General features: G+C 46.1%; 1 protein-coding gene across 2 annotated transcripts in view; it reads left to right on the top strand.

Moving 5' to 3' along the window:
• The first annotated feature begins 399 nt into the window (after positions 1-399).
• The window catches only part of EPSTI1 (epithelial stromal interaction 1), a 92,749-nt gene continuing 70,193 nt past the window's right edge, over positions 400-22,955 (top strand). Inside the window, exons 1-4 of one of the 2 annotated variants that reach the window (XM_040991357.1) lie at positions 400-614; positions 1,022-1,462; positions 19,094-19,152; positions 20,778-20,861. In XM_040991357.1, the coding sequence (XP_040847291.1) occupies positions 1,290-1,462; positions 19,094-19,152; positions 20,778-20,861 (316 nt within the window). In that variant the 5' untranslated portion in view covers positions 400-614; positions 1,022-1,289. The remainder of the gene's footprint in view (positions 615-1,021; positions 1,463-19,093; positions 19,153-20,777; positions 20,862-22,955) is intronic. The other variant, XM_040991356.1, reaches the window with a different exon arrangement.

Here is a 22,955-nt window from a genome sequence, read left to right as displayed (position 1 = left end):
TTATTTATTTATTTGAAAGCCAGAGTTACTGAAAGAAAAAAAAAAAAAAAAGAGAGGTGAAATGGATGCCACTGGACCAGATGGAAGTCAAGAGCTCCATCTGGGTGTCCCCACAGGTGGAAACGGGGTCCCAAGCATTTGTGCCATCTCCCCCTGCTTTTCCCGGCCATTAGCAGGGCACAGGATGGGAAGTGGAGTCCCCAGGACTTGAACATTGTGGGATTCTGGTGTCACAGACAGCAGCTTTAGGGACACAATGCGGGCCCAGGATGCTCAGGGCTTTGAGAGCCTCTGGCTTACCTGTGAGTTCTAATGCCTTCAGCAGAAACCCCCACTTCCGTTCCCACCTGGTACTTTCCATCACTTTCCCCCTCTCTGATTCACATTTGCTGTGCTTTCGGTTTCACTCCTCTGTGAGCTATCAAATGTGCATTTGTCTTTCTGTGCTAATCATCAACCCTATAACCATTACAGCTCAGCTCCGGACTGGCTTACTGATCTGGGCTGGGTGCTTCAGCCACACCCCTCCCCCCACCTGGAGTTAGAAACAGACCCTGATGTTTTGAACCACTAGCCTCTGCCCTTGTGTCTCCTTCTTCCTGTTAAAGTGCCAGGTAAGTCTTTTCTTGAATTAGTAGCAGGACTCCTTTTTGTTCTCCTATGTGCCTGCCAGTCATTTCACTTCCCTCCGGGTGACCTCCATGACAAGTGCTCCAGTCTTTGAATAGTCAGGATTGTGACCATGAGAGCTTTATAAGAACACGATGCCGGAACACAGTCCCAGATCTACTAGAAACAGAGCCCTGCAAGCCCGAATTAAACAAAACAAAACAAAAAACAACCCCCCACACCATAGCTAAATCACTGTTGAATGTTCTGCACCGAGCAGGTGTTTAATTGCTATTTCAGGATGGCCTGGTATTTCCTCAGCATTGCTGGCCAGGAAATGAACCCGACTTATCCCTCAGCCTCGTGGGTTCTCAGCCCCTTCTTTCGATTTCTTTTTCCTTTTCCTCTAAAGGTGGTCCTGAGGACTGGAAGTTACTCCCCTACATCGGCTTGAACTAACTCCATTCCAGGTCGCCAAGGGGCGTGGCCCAGCTGTTCCCCCTGAGAGCCGAAGGGGAAGTGGTTCCTGGGCGGGCGCAATCTCCAAGCAGAGAGCGAGAAATCGAAACTTGAGCTGTTAAAACTGCTGCCCCAGTCCTTGGAAATCATTCCTTCACCCTGCCAGGCCCGCATCCCTCCTGCAGCGGCGGCGGTGCACAGGGATCTGGGCGCTCCCAGCCATGAGCACACCCAGCAAGGTGCTGGGCTCTGGGCTCCGCGGCTCGCCCGCCGTCCCGGGAAACCAGGACCCGCGTGGGTACCGCGGGGAGCTCAGCTCCCTGCAGGGCAACAGACCGAATTTGGAGGCACCCCGGAACTCGGCGCAGGACTCTCAGCAGCTTGCGGGCCAGAGGTAGTGAGTCCTTAACTACTGGGCTTGGGGGTCGGGAACTCCAGCCCCAGACTGGTTCACAGGCAATTTGTTGATCTCTTAGGTTCGAAACCACGGGGGTCCAAGAAAAAAGGTTTTGAGAGATTGAAGTCCATTTGCCTATGTTAAGTCATCTGCGAGTTTCCTCGAACACTGGCAATCTGTCCTTTACCCAGCTCTTGTTTCTTTTTTTTTTTTTTAAGATTTATTTTATTTTTATTGGAAAGGTGGATATACAGAGAGGAGGAGAGACAGAGAGGAAGATCTTCCATCCGATGATTTACTCCCCACCGGCCAATGCTATGCCAATCAGAAGCCAGGAACCAGGAACTTCCCCCAGGCATCCCACGTGGGTGCGGGGTCCCAAGGCCTTGGGCCGTCCTCGACTGCTTTCCCAGGCCACAAGCAGGGAGCTGGATGGGCAGTGGAGCTGTCGGGATCAGAACCGGTGCCCATATGGGATCCTGGGGAGTTCAAGGCGAGGACTTTAGCTGCTAGGCCACCCTGCTGGCCCAGCTCTTGTTTCTTTTCAACAACATAGTTGTCTGGTTTGACAACATAGTTGTCTGCAGCCCCGAAGACCATGTAAGACCCAAAAAATCAACCTGTAGTGGGCTTACTTTTTAGTTAATCATTTGTAGCCCAAGAATGAGGTTAGAAACATTCCGGTTGAAAGGTTGAAAGACGTGGGGCCCCACACAATGGCTCACTGGCTAATGTACTCCAGACAGGTGTCATTTCACGTCCCAGCTGCTCCACTTCTAGCCAGCTCCCTGCTTGTGGCCTGGGAAAGCAGGGATGGGTGCCCCAAAGCCTTGAGTCCCTGCACCAGTGTGAGAGACCAGAAAGAAGCTCCTGGCTCCTGACTTCGGATTTGCTCAGTTCCAGCTATTGCAGCCATTTGGGGAGTGAACCACTGGATAGAAAATCTGTCTCTCCTCTGCATAAATCTGATCTTCCTTTCCAATAAAAATAAATAAATCAGAGGGAAGAAATTTAAAGAATTTTATTTATTTATTTATTTATTTATTTAATTTTTATTGGAAAGGCAGCTTTACAGAGAAGAGAGACAGAAAAATTTTTCATCTGCTGGATCATTCCCCACAGCAGCTGGAGCCTAGCCCATCCAAACCGACTAGCAGCTGCAGGGTCCCAAGACTTTATGCCATTCTCTAGTGCTTTTCCAGACCGCAAGCAGGGAGCAGAACGGGAGGTGGAGCATCTGGGGCACAAAGGTCCCTCTATGGGATCCTAGCGCAGGCTAGGTGAGGACTTAGCCCCTAGGCTATCACGTTGGTCCCAGAAAAAATTTCAAAAGAAAGAGAGACATGGATGTGTGGAGAGCTGCAGAACTCACTTGTGTCAAAGTGTATTTTTTCCTTGTTGTTTTACAAAGTGGGTGTCCTATATAGAATTGCCACATCAGATGCCAGGGTGAGGACCAAGAAGGAGTGTGAGTGGAGTTGCTGATTCTGTAGTAGTGAGCCTAACTCCCTGCAAGCCTCCCAGGTCAACTGGTCTCCTAGGAGGGAAGAAATACTAGGTTGACCACAGGGGTCGATCCGAGTCACAAGTGGACAGGAGTGTGTCTGGCCTCTGATGCTGATTTATTTTATTTTTATTGGAACGTCAGAATACAGAGAGGAGGAGAGACAGAGAGGAAGATCTTCCATCCCTTGATTCACTCCCCAAGCCTTCGCAACAGCTGGAGCTGAGCCATCTGAAGTCAGGAGCCAGGAGCTTGCTTCCGTGTCTCCCATGCGAGTGCAGGGTTCCAAGGCTTTGGGCCGTCCTTGACTGCTTTCCCAGGTCACAGGCAGGGAGCTGGACAGGAAATGAGACTGCCGGGATTAGAATTGGTGCCCATATGGGATCCCAGTGTGTAGAAGGCGAGGAGGACTGTAGATGCTAGGCTATGGTGCCGGGTCCACGGCATTGATTTTTGGCCTTTGATCTAGAGACTAGAGTGGGTATCCTGGAAGCATTTGTTAAACAGTATCAGAGATTCTCTGCCCAGTGGAACGACCCTCCCTACCGCCACGGCGGTTAGTAAAGCTGTTAGTTTCAGTGAAGTACTGCCTCCGTGCATCGAGACCATCCACATGGCTCTATTTTTAGTTTCTTCATTTTTAGGGACTTCTATTGACACGAGAGACAAATGCTGGTTGCTATGAAACAGTGTGATCTTTTGACTAGTAAATAGTCGATTTTCTTTTATCCTTTAACTTTTCAAAGTACCAGGTCTTTAATATTATCCAGGTTAAGGTTACCTTTGAATCTAGTCAAAATCAAATTGGAAATAATTGCATTTCTTGCCTCGAACGAGTTGCACTCTTGCCATGATAGAAACTCATTAATTTCAAGTACACTCTCTTACTGTAATTTGCGACATTTAATAGTAACAGAGGTCACGAACCGCCATAGTCTCCTCTGCATGCAGGGTTAGCTGTAAACACCGTTTACCTGCCCTTTCTATTATAAAGCATCTATTTAGGTATGACCATTTATTTGCAAACTTGCAAGCATCAGAAGTTGCATCTGTTTCCCTATTTGATTGTATTCCCCTGCATCCCCCCATCCACACCAAGCCTTGCTGTGCCCACTTGTGCAAAAGGGAGGAGTGTTCTGCTAAGCGATCCAGGCTTCAGGTCTGTAAGGCGTCTGCCTCGTAGCGTTTTGTGATAACTATGATTTGCAGGTAGATCATTGAGGAGTGCCTGGAGGAGTTCGGTTGTCTCTTGCAGAGGGAAGCCGTGCTGGTGAGCAGAGCGGGGCGCTGGCAGAGCCATTCCCTGCCTGGAGGCCTGCCTCTAACAATCCTATTCGGATTGCTGAATTCTTGTTTCTCTGCCAGGACGCACTGCTCTGCTTCTTCGCTTACCTTCTTTAATGAAGCTGGGCTACTTACAAGGAGGGATCAAACATCTCAGAAAAGTCAATAGTAACAAATTAAAGGTTTATTTATTTATTTTGGGCAAATAGCAGCTTTTTGTTGAAGCGTTTTAGAAGGGAGAGTGAAGGGATGCGCTTTAGCAGCGAAGGGTCGTGTCCACTCAGTGACGGTCCTGCCATGCCCTCTTGTCTCCCCTTCATTCATGCGGACAGCTGTGTGTGAGATCGGGAACGCGAACTCCAGCTCGTGTTCCGAGGGGGCTGCTATCTTCGATTAAGGTGCTTAGTTATAGTATGTTTCACTTTCCCCATTACTTAAAATGAGATAATACCAATATCATAGGGCTTTTTAAAATAAAATGTATACACATAAAACATGAACTGTAGGCTGGGCAAAGCAATATTAAAAGAAAAAAAAGCCTTGGGTGCCTGAGAGCCTTGGATTCAGTGAGCAGCTGTGTGTTGGCGGGCGCTGTGCAGTCTAATAACTCGTGTCTGTGTCTTGCAGAAGCGCACTGATTGAAAGCACCGTTTACACGTTCCGGAGATTCAGCAGGGAGGGGCCGCGCGAGCTCGCCCACAGGCTCGGCAAGGCCGCAGTGCTGCACGTCTGAATGAGTGATTAGCGGAATTTAATAATTCGTACTGGCTTTCCTCAATCGCCTTTTCTTGGTGGTGTTAATCTTGTCTCCAGGTGTCATAAGTTACCCACAGAGATTTCACGGAGACATTTGATCCAGAAGAATCTACTGCCCTCCCTTTTGATATTTTGCTTGTTGGTATACAACTTTCAGTCACTTACATCACTTTTAGAAAAAAAGACTTAAAAACATTTTTTTTTTTTCCAGTTGGAAAGGCAGAGCTACAGGGAGCAGACACAGAGAGAAAGCTCTTCTATCCAGTGGTTCACTCTCCAAGTGGCCGCAATGGCAGGAGCTGCGCTGATCCAAAGGAGCCAGGAACTTCTTCCAGGTCTCCCACACAGGCGCAGGGTCCCAAGGCTTTGGGCCGTCCTCCACTGCTTTCCCAGGCCACAAGCAGGGAGCTGGATGGGAAGTGGGGCTGCTGGGACATGAACTAACGTACATACTGGATCTTAGCACTTGCAAGGCTAGGATTTTAACCACTAGGCTACCACACTGGGCCCCCAAAACTTTAAAATCAAAAACAAACAAACAAAAAATCTGTGTTTTACTAATTCTGGTCAGTAGACTCTATCCTGTGATTGTAATACACTTGATTGAGACACGCATCTATTACGTGATGTGATCCTTTTGCTTGATACTATTTGAAGGACGTAAAGAGATGCTGAAGATGGACTTATAATACTGACTTTTACTATAAGCCAATTTTAACAAAAGGCTTACTGAATTTGTATGTAAATTAATATATTTGCAGCCTATGCTGAGCATGTTAGAGGCTTAAAATGAGTAATAATAAGAGCAGGCACGCATGGTGAGCTTACTATGTGAGAGTGTTTTACATATATTAGTTCTTTCAATCTCACATTCTCACAACAAGATCTCTAGTCCTTTATAATTAATTGGTGATCTAGGGACAAAGACAGCTATTCAATAAAAATGAAATCGGTGTACTTGTTGGGGCAGAAGTGATTCTTGACGTGTGGTGTGAGAAGCCTGGACCTGAGCTCGTCAGAGGGGCGACAGGTGATGTTTGTGCTTTAACATACAGAATAGTTAGGAATTCCCTGTATGTGTTTCAAGACTTATTTTTTATTTTTATTTGAAAGGCAGATTTACAGAAAGAAGGAGGGACAGAAGAAGAAAGAGCGACATCTTTCATCTGCTTGTTCATTCCCTAGAGGCTGCAATGCCCAGATCTGAGCCCATCAAAAGCCAGGAGCCAGTGGCTTCTCTCTGAGTCTCCTAGGCTGGTGCAGGGACCAAGGACTTGGGCCAGTGTCTGCTGCCTTCCCAGGCCTGGGAGTGGAGCAGCTGGGACAGAAGCTGGCATCTGTATTCGATGCCCGTGGAACCACTGTGCCGGTCCTGTTGTTTTGGTTTTGATGCTGAGTATGTTCCAACACCAAGCAACTCTGATATCAAGTATTCTAGAAAGCTCTTCCAACTTTAGATACCAGCTGCCAAGTGGGGTTCCCAGGCCACCTGCAGTTCTGCCCAGCAGACTACAAATTTGGAGGTCACCTGGTTTTCCTCTCCTTCAGCACTGACCATGCATTCGAATGACTCACTGAGTGGGAACTTTGGTACTTACGATTGGGGTTTTATGATAAGCGCACAATTCAGGAACAGCCAAAGGGCTAGATGGCGCTGGGCAGGGGGACAGTAGTAGCCTGTGAAGGCCTTCCGCGTCCTCTCTGGATCAGCCACTCCCCCAGTGCCTTGGCAGGTTCACCAACACGAGAGATCCCCAAACATGGCTGCTGCAGAGTTTTCACCAACGCTCCATTATTTAGACATCATTATCAAACCACTGGCCACTGGAGTTCGAACTCTCTCTCCTGCTTGGAGACTGGCGTGGGAACCCAAAGTTTTAACTCTCCTTTCACATAGTTGGCTCTTTTAGAGACCAGCCTCCCTCCCGGAAGCGTGTAGGGCTCCCCACTGTGAGCCAACGTTAGTACACAGAGGCACCCATCACTCTGCCCTGGAAACCAGGGACACGGCTATTTCATTTTAACAGGAGTGTGGTTCACCTCTGTGGCAGCCTGGATAACTTAAATAGATCTTTTCCAGAACCTACTGGGAGGAGCACACTCTGTAAACATGCCCAACTTCCTTTTTTTTTTTTTTTTTTAAATCTATCGCACCTCTGCTCTGAGTGCTTGCTTGTGCTGTGTGCTCCACAGGACATTTTAAGGCACCTCTGCCAGCCTGGTTGTGGCACTTGGGGGTCTCCTACACTGGCAGAAAAGAGATGTTGAGTAAGTTCAAGAAAATGTAATAAACAGTGATGTAAATTAATTTACTTATAGCTTTAGGGAAGAAAGGATTTTTTTCCTTAACCATTCATTTTGAGAATCCTATAATAGGAGTCAAACAACGAGGGAACCTACGCGTTTATCTAGTATACGTTTTCATGTGACATGAGAACCTTCAAAAGAAGACCAAAGGAACAAGGAAGCCTGTGTTTTTCTGGTTAGGTAAAGGCCTAATTCGGTAGGTTTGGTAGAAGTGTAATCAGTAGGGCCTGTGACCCGGAGCAGCTCGGGAAGGCCTCTTGGAGTCTGCTTTGCGTCTCTGGGTCTTCATTCTTTTCCTCTGGGCATAGGAAAGATGCGTCTGAAATGAGGTTCATATATGATCTAGTCCGATTTTGCTTTTTTTTTTTTAAATTTGTTTTAATTTACGAGAGATCTTCCATGTGTTGGCCTACTCCCCAAATACTTTCAACAGCCAGAGGTGGGCCAGGCTGCACCCAGGAGCCCAGACCCCAACGTGGATCTCCCCTGTGGGTGGAAGGGCACACACACTTGAGCTGCCGCCTCGCAGGGAGCTGGATGCGAGCGGGGGAGCCAGCGCTCAGCCAGGCACTCCGTACAGCTGATCACTGCCAAACGCCCACAGCAGCATCTGATTTGCTTTCAGGAAACTTTTTTTTATTGTAGGTAAATTTTCAGCAGGTAAATTAATAGGGGAAGGTCACAGTGAGCTTCTTGAGTTCTCTGCAAGGCCAAGGTACTCATGTTTTCCGGTTGTGTGTCCTGAAGCCCATTGCAGCTTTAAAAATGTTTTGGACAGCAGAGTCCTTTGCGAGAGCCAAGTTTCTGCGGGGATCTACTTTTCTCTGCTGCTTTTCCAAAAATGACAGAGGACTTGGTGACCTTCCGTTAGAACAGCCTTCTTGTTCAATGTCACTGTTTCTGGGCAACCTTAACAACATAATGACTTGGGGTAATTTTTCACATCTCTTGAACATGACCTGCGGGGAGCAATTATTTCTGGCAGCATGATCAAGTATACATTTGAGCATATATGAGGGTATATGTAAGTGAAGAAAAATTTCACAAGACCATTCTCACTCTTACTATGATAGTCTCTGACATGTTCTATTTTTGTTCACTAAAAATGAATCCAATGAGTTGATTTCATAACCCATTAGTGGCTTACCACCTACAGTTTGAAAAGCACAGTTCTACGCGTGGCAAAGTGATCGTTAGAGTGGATGGAAAGAAAAGACATTCATGTTTGATTGAATCAAGTGTACCTTCCCGTTTGTTCACGAGGGTGGAAATTCTGTTCTCCTTTAGTATGCCTGTGCAGCTCGCCAAGTCTTGGGGAGCAAATGTCTTTGTTCAAACACACTATCATCAACAATGAATGGACATTTCTCAGAATGGCTCTGACAGCTCAAACAGCGAAACAATAAATCAACAGGATGAGGAAAGCTTGAAAACACATAATACCTATACTGATCAGCAGAAGCATAGCAAAAATCAGGAAAAAAATGTCACTTAGTTCAATTACACAGTAAGGTTACCTACTTGAAAGTCGCTCGAGTGCTGTAAGGTTCTGCTTATTATTACGGTTAATTGCATCTATTCAGGATGCAGTTGACTCTGAAACAAAAGCTTCAGGGGAAAAATAATCCAAAGCAGAAGACAGCATGGGAATGGTCTGTTCCATATCAAACAACAGGCCCGCTACGGCTCCTCCGTTCAGCAATGTTGGTAATCAGGCCCCAGCACCCCGAAACATGGAGACTCAAAGTCTTAAAGACAGGACATACGACCCCATGAAAACTCAGGGGCTGCTACGGCTCAGTGTGTACTTTCATCTTGTAAGAGAATCCGAGTCCCTGCTCTAAGAACTCCACTGTCTTTCAGATAAAATCAGTCTTGACAAAGAGACTGATTCCTTCTTTAAAAATCTTATTAACATCTCCCCCAATGGGAAGAGTAAACGCATATGTAACTGTTAAGAAACTGCAAGCATTTCATAACCATGTGACGTGTGAAGGTTTTCTGTAATGCCACAGCTTAGAAATCAACAAAGAGCTTAGCAGCAAGCATTTTTATTTGTAAAGGTCTGGGTTAACTCCTTTGACTCTTCGTGCCAAACAGAAATCGCCACGGCCCTTGGAATGTCCACTGGTTTGCGCCACTGACAGAGGGCCGTGTGGGCACGAGTGGGTGTTGTCGCTTTTTATTCTTTCTTTAAAAATATGATTATTTTCTGTCCTGTAAGAAGATGCTTATTACTTAGTTGTACAAGAAACAACTCTTGCTCCCATGTATAATCTTAGATAGCACAAGGGAACTTTGAAATATTCGTGGGAGAACCAGAATTAAAATATTACGCTCTTGCAAGAAAAAAAATGTTTTAAAATGCATGCATCGAATTTCCATAATCTGCATTTTTTCACGAACCATTTGAAGATTCCTCATATCTACTTATGCAGGACTTTCCCCCCAAAATCTTCAGCCTAATCAAACCGTGGAGGGAATCCTTGCCTCAATCCAGACTGTGAGTCATTGTGTAGAACGGTTTACTTGTACTCTTAAAAATATCAGTCATGTGGGCCTGGTGCAGTAGCTTAGTGGCTAAAGTGCACATCTTGCAAGCACTGGGATCCTATCCGGGCACAGGTTCTTTGGTGTCCCCTGCTTCCCATTCAGCTCCCTGTTTGTGGGCTGGGAAAGCATCTTAGCTAACGGTCCTGCTGCTGCTGCTGAGGTCGTGCAGGGCAACCACAGATGCGGTGAGGGACTCCCAGGACAGCGCCACCATCTGGCTGGTGGTCTCCAGGTAAAAGGCAAGCTGCTGTGGGGCAGCAGGTTGAACGCGTCCCGTGGCTGGGAGGCGGCCGGGTGGTGGAGCGAGGGCAGCTTGCCTGAGGCTGCTTTCTCCTCGTAGCCTCTGCTGTCTGCCACCTGCACTTCAGGCCCTGGAACCCACGGACTCGTCTGTGACTCGCTGGGACGGAGTACCCACTGTAGTGTCTTTGCTATCTCATAGCCAGCGTTCCACTCCTACTTTGGGAAATGTTAGGTGTTTTTTTTTCCCCCACAATATTAATTTTCCATGAAGACTCCTTCTATACATGAATTTTAAGTTTTCTTGCAAAGCTTTGATTCCTCTTTCTGTGAATTTTCGTAAGTCTGCCTTTCTGTATCGAACAGATCGAGTGGAAATTCACTTAAGGAAAACTGTAACCATGACTTTAAGTGATGAGATGTAAGTGACTTTTAAATGGTTTGAAAGAGATTCGCTAAATTTTCTTTCCATAGGAAAATGCTTCTTCCAGAATATGAAGGAAGCAATAAAAAGAATTCTTTTACAAAATGTTTTATGGACAGATTTTGAAATTTCAGTTTTCTGCTTATAGGTAACCCTGAGGTTAATGCTTAGGGTGTGTGGACATAATCAACTCCAGGCTTATTAGGGATAATAAGGAGGGGTCCAGCATGGTCGCCTAGTGGCTAAAGTCCTCCCGTTTCAGGCACCAGGATCACATATGAGCACTGGTTCTATTTCTGGCTGCTCCACTTCCCAACGGGCTCCCTGCTTATGGCCTGGGAAAGCAGTCGAGGATGCCCAAAGCCTTGGTGTTAGGTTTTAAAACGCACTTACAGTTTCTAAAGTTCATACCTTGTTACACGCAGTTAATTCCCAGTCAGGTCCTCTTACAGGATTAATTTACCGCAAGCCAAAATGGCAGCTACGATGAGGTATTCCTTCCAACAGGGCAGGAACGGGAGCGGGGGAAGAGGGGAAACTCTTCCACGGTGGCAGGATGAGGGCTGCCAGGGCAGGGGACGATGGAGGAGGACGGGGAGAGCCAGGTGAGAAAGGGAAGGGAGCGCGGGAAGGAGGAGGGGCCGTGGGACTGTGCGCGGAGTCCAGGCAGGTGGGTGGGTGGGACTAGGGGAGAGGCTGCGAGAGATGGGGCGGTGGGCTTCTCAGGTGAGGGGTCAGGTTACGTTTCATTGGTGGATAACCGGAAGGGCGCGAATCTCGCAGGCAGTGGGGAGCGGAAGCAGGAAGCTGCGGCCGAGATGGGATGCAGGCATCCTCTCACCTGGCACCCGCTGCTCCCCTGAGGTAGGCGTTAGCGGGAAGCTGGAGTCGGAAGCTGGAGGCTGGTATCCAAGGCAGCCACTGCAGTCTGTTCTTTGCACTGTTCACTCCCCACGCAGCCACCACGGTCGGAGCTGTGCCGGTTCGGAGCCAGGAGCCTCCTCCGTGTCTCCCACGTGGGAACAGGGTCCCAAGGCTTTGTGTGGACCATCCTCGACTCTTTTCCCAGGCCACTGGAAGGGAGCTGGATAGGAAGCGGGGCCGCTGTGATTAGAACTGGTGCCCTTATGGGACTCTGACGCTTTTAAGGCTACGGCTTTAGCTGCTAGGCTACCGTGCAGGGCTCTCATTAAGTCATTCTTAACCAGAGTTATTTCTATATATTCTGTTGTTAGGAAAGACAGTTCTCACTGTACCACTTTTTTACACATTTTCTTGGCTGTGACAAGAGTTGATATTTGTCTACTGTCTTTAGCTTGGTTTCCTTCTCAGGGAAAATCTTAAATAACATGTCTTTCCCCATTGGTTTGCTCCCCAAGTGACTGCAATGGCTGAAGCTGAGGCCATCTGAAGCCAGGAACTTCTTCCTGGTCTCCTGCATGGGAGCAGAGACCCTAGGCTTTGGCCCGTCCTCCCCTGTTTGCGAAGGCCGCTTAGCAGGGAGCTGGATGGAAGGTGGAGCAGCCAGGGCGGGCTTTGGCGCCCAAGTTACCATAGATGCTGGCGCTGCAGGCTGAGGCTTAGTTTGCCCCTCCACTGTGCTAACCACTCAGCATTTTCCCCTTTATGTTGTCATTTTTCTCTCTTACAGTTTAGTTCAAAACATCATTGTTTTAAAAGCACTCAAAAGTTGAAGTGTAACTTGCTTGTAACTGGAGCAAATACAGTGTTGTATCTAGAAAAGAAACCGAAAGGACCCTTTAACCCCAGAAGTCATACTGAAGTTTAAGTAAGTAAAAAATGGCATAGAGATAGAGTATATGCAAATTTTTCTCAATAATACAGTAATAATACTGTGCTGCTAATTGAAAACATGCTGCTGGAACTCTGATATATATGTGCTTACTCCAGATGAAAGATGGGCTCTTCGGAGACCCCAGTGTGTTTGACATTGCTTGTGAAATTAAGGTCAAGTAAAGATGTCTTGGGGGTCCTGAATGAGTGAGTTACTCAGGCTTCAGATTGAATGTTAAGTTTGATTTTCAATATTTTAGGTGACGCAGTTCATCTTCCCTGTTTGTGTATCTGAGGGACTGAGAGAGGTTGGTACTGTTGCACAACTCAGTACATTTTTCTGAAGAGATACCTGCGGCTTTTCAGGGACTGAAACATTAGGTAGTGGATAACGTTTTATTTCCTAGGACACAAGTCATATTATTGTGAGCAATGAGACTTTTAAAATGTTTATAGACCCAACAGTCTTATTGTTCCCAGCTGGGAACCTTGAGAGATGAGGTGTACTCACTCCAGGATGGAGACTTAGCTCGTTTACCACCTGCTGCAGGTGTGGCGGATTCCCCAAGCTGTGTTTCTGAGCTGTGTATGCGACATTCATTGTGTTGCTTCGAGAAGACTTTTGGCCAAAGAGAACACGTGTAAATAAGTCGATGCTCGTGCTGTGTGCTGTGGCCTGGGTAATCATTTCCTTTGCCCCTGACCCAGGAATCCCATATCTTCTGCCAGTGTCGGTGAAGCCATAGCTGGCTACCTTATTAGCTTGTAAGTGGAGTCCAATTCGATTCCAGACTGACACCTCTCAAATAGGAACCTCGTATTATTTTGTTAACCTACAAAAAAAGCTTTAGAAATTTTGTAGGTATGAATATTTTTACCAGTCTCCATCTCTATTCTATTGACCTCTTAAAGATGTCGAGTTTCTATAATACTGTATTTCATGTGTATCCTTGGTGTTTTTGCTGTGAATTCTTCTTACTTTCTTTTCCATAGCTTTCATTATTTATGAATGTTGAAGAAATACAACGTCTTAGACTGAGCTCATCTTCGTGCAGATCATGTAACAAAAACCAACATGGAATTACACAATTGGAAACCTATACGGTGCCTTTGATTACTTAAAAACCTGCTTCCCCACCATTTGTACATATCCGAGGATAACATTTGTTGAGTTGTAAAGAGAAAGAAAAATCAATCCTCTTTTGCAGGGCAGTAACCTTTACATGTCCACTATTCTGCGAGAAAACCATCGGTAATTGTCTCTTCTGCTTTTCTCAATTTTTTGCTTACGACTCACCTCTCTTTTTCCATCAATCCAGTGTTGTCCCTAATCAGAAATTTAAATTACATCTGGTACGGTTTTCACACACCAGGGGATGGGTTTATGTAATACTTTCAGCTAGCCAAGATATTTTTTTTTATAACTTCAACATAACATCTTTCCCAGAGTGCTTATTGATGAGACATGATAAAAGTTGTGCAGTTGTGTAACTCAAGAGGTTTCTCACAGCAAAAAAGCATTTCTTAAATATCTCTTATTCTTTTATGATGCAGCGAAGGCGTGCTGTGCGTTGTCTTGTGCTGTCCGTTCGTGTGTGCACTCAGCGTGTCACACCGGCGTGCGCTGTTGGCAAGGGAAAATCACCTCACAGACCCAAGCATTTCACTAAACCTCAGTGAGATGATCAAGGGAGACTCATTTTCAAAAATATACATTTATTTCAGCAGCTTGCATGTGGCTTAATCAGGAAATGACCAGAAACCTAAATGAGGAAGTTGGCTTGCTTCGATCAGCAGCTTTGAGAGCCTGGCTGCTGGGAAGGGTGTCACCGAGGTTAAAGGAGCAAAGGCTTTTGCTGTGGGTGGAAACTAATTGGCTGCAAACATTAATAAATTATGCTCACTATTCGTGTCAAGGCAAAGCTGAGAGGGATGGATGCTTTTATCTATCAAGGCATTGCGCTCTGCCACATGCTATGCAAAAAAAAAAAAGAAGTGTTATCCTGAGACATGAGCTTATCTTCCTAGGGCAAGAGAAAGAGAAGCTAAATTATTTGGCAGTGCCTTTTTTTTGGGAGGGGATTGTAAAAAAATTTTTGTTTGAATATATATTTATTTATTTGAAAGGCAGAGTTACAAAGAAGGGGTCAAGACAGATCTTCCATCCACTGCCTCACTCCCCCAGGGGCTACAGTGGCCCAAGTTGATGGGCCAGACGGAAGCCAGGAGTTTGGAGAATCTTCTAGATGGGTCACAGGGCGCCCAAGCATGTGGACCAGCTTCTATTGCTTTCCCCGGGTGCATTATCAGGGAACTGGATGGGGAGTGGAGCAGCTGGGACTCTTAGCTGCACCCACATGGGGTGCTGGTGTAGCCGGCAGTTGTTTTACCTGATATGCCACAATGCTGGCCTCATTTATAATGTTTTAGATTTGATATTTTCAGTTAATAAATCATGGATAAGAAACTTGCCAAGAAATTCTCTACCATAAACATTTATTACTGGGGCCATTTTTAGGGTTGTGCTAAAATGTGTTTGGTTAAAAACCTGTCATTTCAGGACTAAATGGTATCTTCTCTCTTTTCATGTCCCTGTCCTAAGTATCTTGCAACACACCGCTTAGGCCGTAGATGAGCTGTGGTCCTATTCCTAAGATTCCAGCACCCTGTTGTCATTCTTCAATTTAGATACTGTGGACTGGCCGGTTGATTTTTCTTTGCAAATGTCTTCCAAAATTTCCATAACAGAGGACGGTGAACCTGGAAAAGTTTCTCTGAAGGTACTCTTAGCAAAGTCCTGGCAAAGAAATACCTTTGCATTTCAAGATCCTATCCTTTGTGTGTGTGCGTTTTTTTTTTTTTTTGAGATTTAAAAAAAATGTATTTTTATTTGATAGGCATATTATGGAGAGAAGGAGAGGCAGAGAGGGAAAGCTCTTCCATCTGCTAGTTCAGTCCCCAAATGGCCTCCATGGCCGGAGCTGAGCTGGTCCAAAGCCAGGATCTCCCACGTGGATGCAGGTCCTAAGGCTTTGAGCCATCCTCTGCTGCTTTCCCAGACCACAAGCAGGGAGCTGGATGGGAAATGGAGCAGCTGATGCCTGAAGGTGGAGGATTAGCCTATTGAGTGTGGCAGTGGCTTCAAGATCCTATTCTTTACGTGCCAATTTGGTATCTTTTCTGCTTGAATTATTCTTATATTTCTCTTAGTTTTTAGAAGCTCTGTTGTTTCTTATTTGAAAGGCAGAGTGGCACAGAGAAGATAGAGACAGAATGATTTTTAGATCTGCTGGTTTACTCCCCAAATAGCCGCATCCACTAAGACTGGATCAGACTGAAGCTCGGAGCTAGAACTTCAGCTCTCTTTCCGGCCTGGTTAGAGACACTTGAGGAGTCACGTGCTGCTTCCTAAGCACGTGAGGTGAGTGTAGGGTAGGAAGTGGAGTAGCTGCCTTTCAACTTGGCACTCCCATGCCGGGTGTGAGGTCCCAAGTGGTGGCTGGACTCACCAGACCACAATACCGATCCCTTTAGCCTTATTGTGATTGCTATTTGAAAGGCAGAAAAGAGAATGGGAGACGGGTGGGGGGAGTGGGAGGTTGAGAGAGAGAGGGAGAAGGAGACAAAGAGATTTTCCATCCATTTGTTCATTCTTCAAATTCTTGCAAAAGCCAGAGCCTGGGCCAGGTTAAGCCAGGAACATGGAAATCAGTCTAAGTCTTTCCTGCGGGTGGCAGAGAGACCAGCTACTTGATGCATCTCCACTTCCTCCCAGAGCAGCAGGAAGCTGGAATCGGAGTACAGTAGAGACCAGACAGCAGGCACCCCAGGATGGGACTCAGGCGTGCTAACGTGCTAACCGCTGTGTCAGATGCTCAGCCCTTTATGCAACCTTCCTACTGTTCACATTCCTTTGTGCATCTCTTCTGCCTTGACTCTCTACTTATAACATCCTCCTTTAGCCCTTGTTTGGATATCCTTGTTTTATGCTCTGCTTGTTTTTAAATTTTTTTTCTAATTTCAATATAAATTGTAGTGATGGTGCTGTCTATTTTAAAAAAAATATTTCTTTACTCTCAATTATTCTCTAATATGACAAAGTCCTTAATAGATGCTCAGTTAAGAATGCTTCCTTGTTTGAAAATCTCTCGAGGGGCTAAAATTAAAAAACACCCTGATGTTATGCTTTTTACATTGAGCTGAAAAGTCAGCTGCAGACTGCTACCTGGACTTAGTCACTAGTTCTAGACTCGAATCTCAGGCTTGTTTTCGAACTAGCCAGTGTCATGAAATTTTTTTTTTTTTTTTTGCACATTTCTCAACCTAAGTTTTTATCAAAGATTAATTAATACCTAATTTCCATATTAATTGTGTATAGAGCATTTTTGTTGCTATGACAGAGTACTTGATGCAAGGCCATGTGTAAAGAAAAGAGGCTTTTTGGCTCATGGTGATTGGCTGTGAGTTACAACCAGCTTGGTACAGGAATCTCCAGGGGCCTGTGACTGCATCACAGCATGGTGGAGAGTTACAAGGGAAATGAATGTGTGCAAAAGGCTCAGCATGTGGTGTGGCCTCACTTTATGATAAGCTGTTCTTGTGGTAGCTTATCTAGTCTCTAGAGAGCTAACCCACTGGTGTGAGATGTCCATTCATCCTCTCTGAGACAGATACCTCCATGACAGCAAGGCATCTACTGGCCCCCCATTTCTCAACACTGTTGCATTGCACACTAAAGCGCTGTATGAATGCTGTTGACAACAAATCATATACAAACTCTAGCAGACAGCTTGATTCACCCACAGAGGGGATTCTTCCAATATGGTACCTGGTTCAAGAATATTAGCATCGGGGTGGGCATCTGAGGCTGTGGCTAAGATGCTGATTGGGACACCCATATTCCATTTGGGAGTGCTTAGGTTCAAGTCCTGGGTCAGCTCTCAATTGCAGCTTCCTGTTTTGCAGTCTCTGCAAGGCAGCATGGTCTGAGTGACTGGGTCCCTGCCACCCATATGGGAGACCTGGATTTGGCTGTGGGCTGGCCTTGCCTGGCCTGGCTTGGCTGTTGTGGGCATTTAGGGAGTGAACTAGCTGCTGGGAAATCTTTGTCTCTCTGTTTTTCAAACAAATAGAAATGAAAAAACACCAAACAAACAAACAAAGTAAGTTAATGGACCTTACTGTGGAGGTGCTGAATTAGAAATTTTTGTCTCCTGATGAGCCTACGCAGTCCTGCAGGGGATTCTGATGAGAAAGGCTAAGAGCTACATACATGCAGAATAGGAAAAAATTCCTAGCATGTTGAGAAGCTGTATATCAGAGTCTTAGTAGGCATTGACAAGTGTACAGTAATATCGTAGTTGACAATGAAAAATCCATGTCTTCCATTCAGCTTTGGGGCTCTGTAGCATGGCTCGCCATCGCATCATGTTCCAGTTTCCAGGTACCGCCCATGGAATTGCAGCACCCAAGCTCCTGTAAGGTACTAGCAATTGAAGAGTGAAAACCCTTTTGGAGTGTGAATTAAGATATGTACAGCAAACAAGGGGACTGATATCTCGTGGCAGTCTCTTAGCGTTGCATTCATTACATTGTATGCGCGCTAGGCTACACCCGCAGTGTCCGCTGATCAACATTAGGTAAAGCCGGTAGTCCCATACGCATGCAGAGGTGGTTGCATACCTCACTTCTACACGTCTAACATTGAAGTCGGCTTGAAGCTGGCTGAAGGCCCTCAGACAGGACAAGAAGATGCTCAGGAGCAAATGGCTTCTGTTCATCGGCGCTTTCGGTCTCTGCGCCTTAATCTGTACTAATTTGTGCTTTGAGATTGTACATTCCAGGTTGAAGAAAGGGATTTCTAAGAGTTTCTGGGGGGTTTTTCTTAAAAAGAAAAAAATATATATATATGGTTATAAGCTGGATCTGTAGCATTTCCTCCAACACTGCACCTGTGCCGATGCTGCAGTCTGTTGCTGTGCTGTAATTTTGCCTTATGGAGTATTCAGACTCCTGTGGGACCTCACGCATCAGCAAGAGCCGCCACAGCACAGGCTGGACTTGTGGCTTCACTTCAGGTCAGCAGCTACTTTATGCCAGGCGCTGTGCCACAAACACAGACTACCCGTCAGTCTAGCCCAGCTCATTCTGTGCCCAGATGAGTCAAAGCCTAATGGCTTGAGACTTCGGTCGTTGGACTCCGTTGGTGCATTAGCAAGAGGAGATGGTCTCTGTGTGTGGGAACAAAGAATGCACCCATGGTTTGTGCCTTCCCATGTGGGTCACAAGGAAAACAATGTCAATTTACACGGGATTTACCCACAAGCGCCACCTACAGGAACAAAGAAGTCCTACAAGACCAGCGAAGCAGTGACCACAATCAGTACTTTATGAAAGCACACTTCAAAAAGTTCATGGCAAATGGTGTTAAAAGATAATCTTACTTTTGTGTTCCGGAACTTTGAAAAACATGCTACAAAGGGGGGGGGGATCTTTATCAAATAACTCTTGAAAAATTCGTGTAATGAAACAACTAGCATGGACTTCAAAATATTTTGGCACCAAGATAAACTTAATCGCATTTTCTGAGAACATATTGGGGTATTCTTCTTTGTCCATATTCATTTGTCTTGTTTTGACAATTAGTTTGTAAGGTCCCGGAGGACAGACCTGAGCCTTAACATGTTATCTTCTGTAGCACCCATCCCCCGGCTGGTCCTTGTTTTTCTTATGATAATCAGTAACTTTGTTTTTCTTTTCACTCCAGCACAGGTGCATACACCATGATACCACCAAATGAAAATCGGCGAAATCAGATAAAAAGGAGTATGTATATTTATTAATTTACCATTCGGAATACCTTTTTTTACTTTTACAATTGGTGACATTTAGGTCTGAAGTGTTCTTATTTTCTGATTTGTACAGATAGACCTGGTTTCATCAGAGGCTTAAACGTTGTCAGTTTTAATTATGTCTTTAAAAGTACTCAGTGGTTAACATTTGTGAATCGGTTTCTCTTCTGTAGTGACAGAGCTCCTGGTTCTTTTTCATTGCCGTGGGGGGCTGAGGCGGCTTCACCACGTATTGGCAACATACGGAGCTTGTCTCTGCAAAGTTGGACAGGTTGCCAATGCCCTGATGAATACTTTTGAGACAGACAAGTGAGATACCAAACAGATCATGTCACGATTTGTATCTCTTTTGGTTGGGTCATCCCTCTGCAATGCCATTTTTCTTTACATTCTGCCAGCCCAAATTTTGTAACACTCACAGTCTACCCCCAGCTGTTTTGTTCATTTACTGACAGTTTCCAGATGTTTTTACTTGAGTAGTTCTGTTTCCTTCCATACATTCGAATTTCCTTGAGGCCAGGAAGCACGTCTTACTTAGTATGTCTATAATACGTTCAGTTGAGACTTTGTGCATGCAAAGGCCATCACCTGGACTTGGCATGTTGTCTTTTCGAGAAGGAAGGAGAGCGTAAGTTCATTTAGTTCACGCAGATATTGGGAGCCTTGTGCAAACAAATTAAACTAGGACTGAAGTCCCATGCTCTCTTTATTAGATCACTGATGGAAATGTGATTTTGTGACTAAGGATGGACGTAAGGGCACAGTAGGAGGGCAGCTGTCTAAAGTCCCCTGCCCCAGGCAGGAAGTTCCTCTGTGGTACAAGTGGATGAGCGCAGCGTCCCCCCCCCGGCCAGCCTCACATACACTGATCATGCCTATAGTACTGCGGGCATTTGGCCAGCAGAACCTCAAAAGTTTTGACATCTTAAATATTTTTGACTCCAATACTTAGCAGAAATGGGAGCCTCAGTATGATGTAGATTTTGAGATGTTTCAGCATTTTTTTTTTTCCACATTTGTATTATAATGGGCATTTGAGACAATCAAGTTTTAGGGGCATGAATGTCTCTCTGGCGCCCCCTGGTGTCCCAGGTGAATACTCGGGGTAGTGAGCCCTGCTCCCTGGGGAGTAGGTTCTGCCTAGGGATCCCCAGTGCCAGGACCCGAGCAAGGTGCCCACCCGCACGCAGACATTTGTGCCTCACAGTTACAGTAAGCATGGGGATCACTTACAACAATATGGGTGTAAAGATTCTCTGGGGGAAATGTTTGCCCCTGTGTGAAAAATTATCATTGGCATGAGTATTCCAATTTTCAGTATGTTTTCCATTAGGAGGTCTTTCACATAAGTTGATATAGGGTTTTAAGGATGCCAGAATTAAAAGAAAACCTGTATTTCTTTGTTTCAGTAGGAAAGCTAGTTATGCCAGTTCTGGTAGAATGCCCTAGGCATGGGCCCAAGATGAATCTGAACGGATAGGGCTGGACCCTGGCTTGCCTGTGGCTCATTGATCTTTGATGGCAATTGTATGCTTTGAAGGTACTGATCTGCTTGTGGATTCTAATCATTGATTGTTTGACTTTTCTAACCTGGCTTAGTTGCTGAGCAAGAGCTGGCGAACCTGCAGAGGTGGAGAGAAGAGAACAGAGCTAAGCCAGTATACCTGGAGCCCACGCAGCTGGGTAAGCAAGCAAGCAGACTGGCTACCTGAATGGGGAAGGGCAGGTCCTCCAGGGGAAATCCTGCTGGCACCTTGCATGTGTCATTGTTAAGTTGGTGGTTGTGCTGTGTGGGATGGAATTGATTGAAAGATGAAACATTGAATTGTGCGTGTGTATTGTTTCTGCTCTCTGTGAGAAGCAGATGTCTGGTGCCGCCATTATGGCAGGAATGAAGTGATGATGTAATTGCCCAAGAATTTAGAACTCCCTTAGAAAATCAACTCTGAAGAATGCTTACTGGGCACTGCCTGTGCCCTGTCACTGCACTGGGCAAGGGGAGAGGAAAGGCTGTTCTGAGCACATTCCTCATGCCAGTTAAATGCTAATGGGATAAAAAAAAAAAGGAATGGAAAGTCCATTTCAAAAGCAAAGATGAGAGTGAGCTAGGGACCCAGAGTGAGTACAAAGGAAAAGTCACCCGGGTGTCATCTACAGGTGGACTTTGGACCACAGTGGCAGGTGCCCTGTGCTGAGCTGTCTGGCCTGTCTGGGCCCACATCTGGATCACTCAGAGGGAAAGCCACCTAATGGAAGGCGTTTATGCCCTTCATTCTCTTTGTTCTGGAAGATTCAAACACCACACACACTTCTCGCGTGAATATGGGCATGGCTTGAGTTGGGCACCAGCAACTCCTGACACTTTCAGTGAAGTTCTTGTTTCTCCAAGATAGAGTTCAGCATCAGCTAATGTGGCAATCATTTCATGAGTGAACGTAGCCGTTTTGTCACCATCAGCCCACATTTCATGACAAGGATTCATCTCCAGTGTCACCTCTCTGATAATCAATCCCGACGTGCAGGACACAGGGAGAAAGTCAGTCCTTCTGAGGGGCTCGTCCCAACACTTCACGCTGCCTGTGCACCTCAGCCTCCCCCGTGCACTGTGCATGAAGGGAGAATTAGGTTGTATTAGGTATACTGAAAGAATAAAGTTACTCAACTGCTTCAGCAGCAAAGGGTCTCACTTCAGTGTGAATGTTCAGTCACAGGTACCAGTCAGAACCCTGTGGATGGAAACTGAGGTGAGCCCCCTGCCCCAGCCGAGGCCTGTTGCCAGGAGGCAGCCAGTAGGTGGAAGGGCTGTGTGGCTGGATCTTTATTTCTTTATTTTAAAAATTTTTTTAGAAGTTTATTTATTTTTTATTGGAAAGTCAGATATTCAAAAAGAAGGAGAGACAGAGAGGAAGATCTTCTATCCGATGGTTCACTCCCCAAGTGGCCGCAATGGCAGGAGCTGTGCCAATCTGAAGTCTGGAGCCAGGAGCTTCTTCCGGGTCTCCCAAGCAGGTGCAGGGTTCCAAGGCTTTGGGCCATCCTCGACTGCCTCCCCGGGCCACAGGCAGGGAGCTGGATGGGAAGCAGGGCCACCGGGATTAGAACCAGTGCCCATATGGGATCCTGCTATATTCAAGGCTAGGACTTTAGTCACTAGGCTATCACGCTGGATCTTTTTTTAAAATTTGTTTTTCTTCAATTGACTTGCGTTTTCCTAGATTGACACCTCTGGGGTCAAAGGGGAAAGAGGATATAAGAGGTGAGGCTCTGTACTGAGCTGAGCCCTGGGGCTGCCACTAGTTTGCCTTCCCAGGGGTCCCTGTGCTGCTCAGCATCCCTTCCTGTCACGCCTCTCTCACCTGGCCTTCCTGCTAGAGGTGACAAGCCATCCTGCCAACAGTAGATGCTGCCTTCACTGTTGGCTTTGATAGGTCCGCGTTGTTCTCTGAGTAGCCCTGCTGAGTCTGTCGCTTCAAGATGGCTGCAGATGGAGGTTCTTTCTCATCAGATTAGAAGCAAGGGCAACCCCTGGGTGTACTTTCTTTCCTGAACTCTGGGACCTAGGCCCTTTGCATTGCAACCACTGCTTCTTGGGAACCCAACAGAGCAGCCGATTAACAAGAGCTCTGTGTCAGCATGGGTCTGTTAGGACACTGTTTGTCTTAGGGATGCAGGTGAAGGTCTCCACACAGTTTTCCTTAAGCCTCCTTTACCTTGATGTGAAGATTTGTCCTCCAGGGACAGGGGAGATGGAATTCAGAATTCAGAAAGACATTCTTC

The sequence above is a fragment of the Ochotona curzoniae genome, unplaced genomic scaffold (genome assembly GCF_017591425.1).
Source record: "Ochotona curzoniae isolate NIBS_2020 unplaced genomic scaffold, NIBS_Ocur_1.0 contig_64, whole genome shotgun sequence".
Lineage (NCBI taxonomy): Eukaryota > Metazoa > Chordata > Mammalia > Lagomorpha > Ochotonidae > Ochotona > Ochotona curzoniae.
The sequence above is the reverse complement of the archived record's forward strand: the minus strand, read 5'-3'. Positions and strand labels throughout refer to the sequence as shown.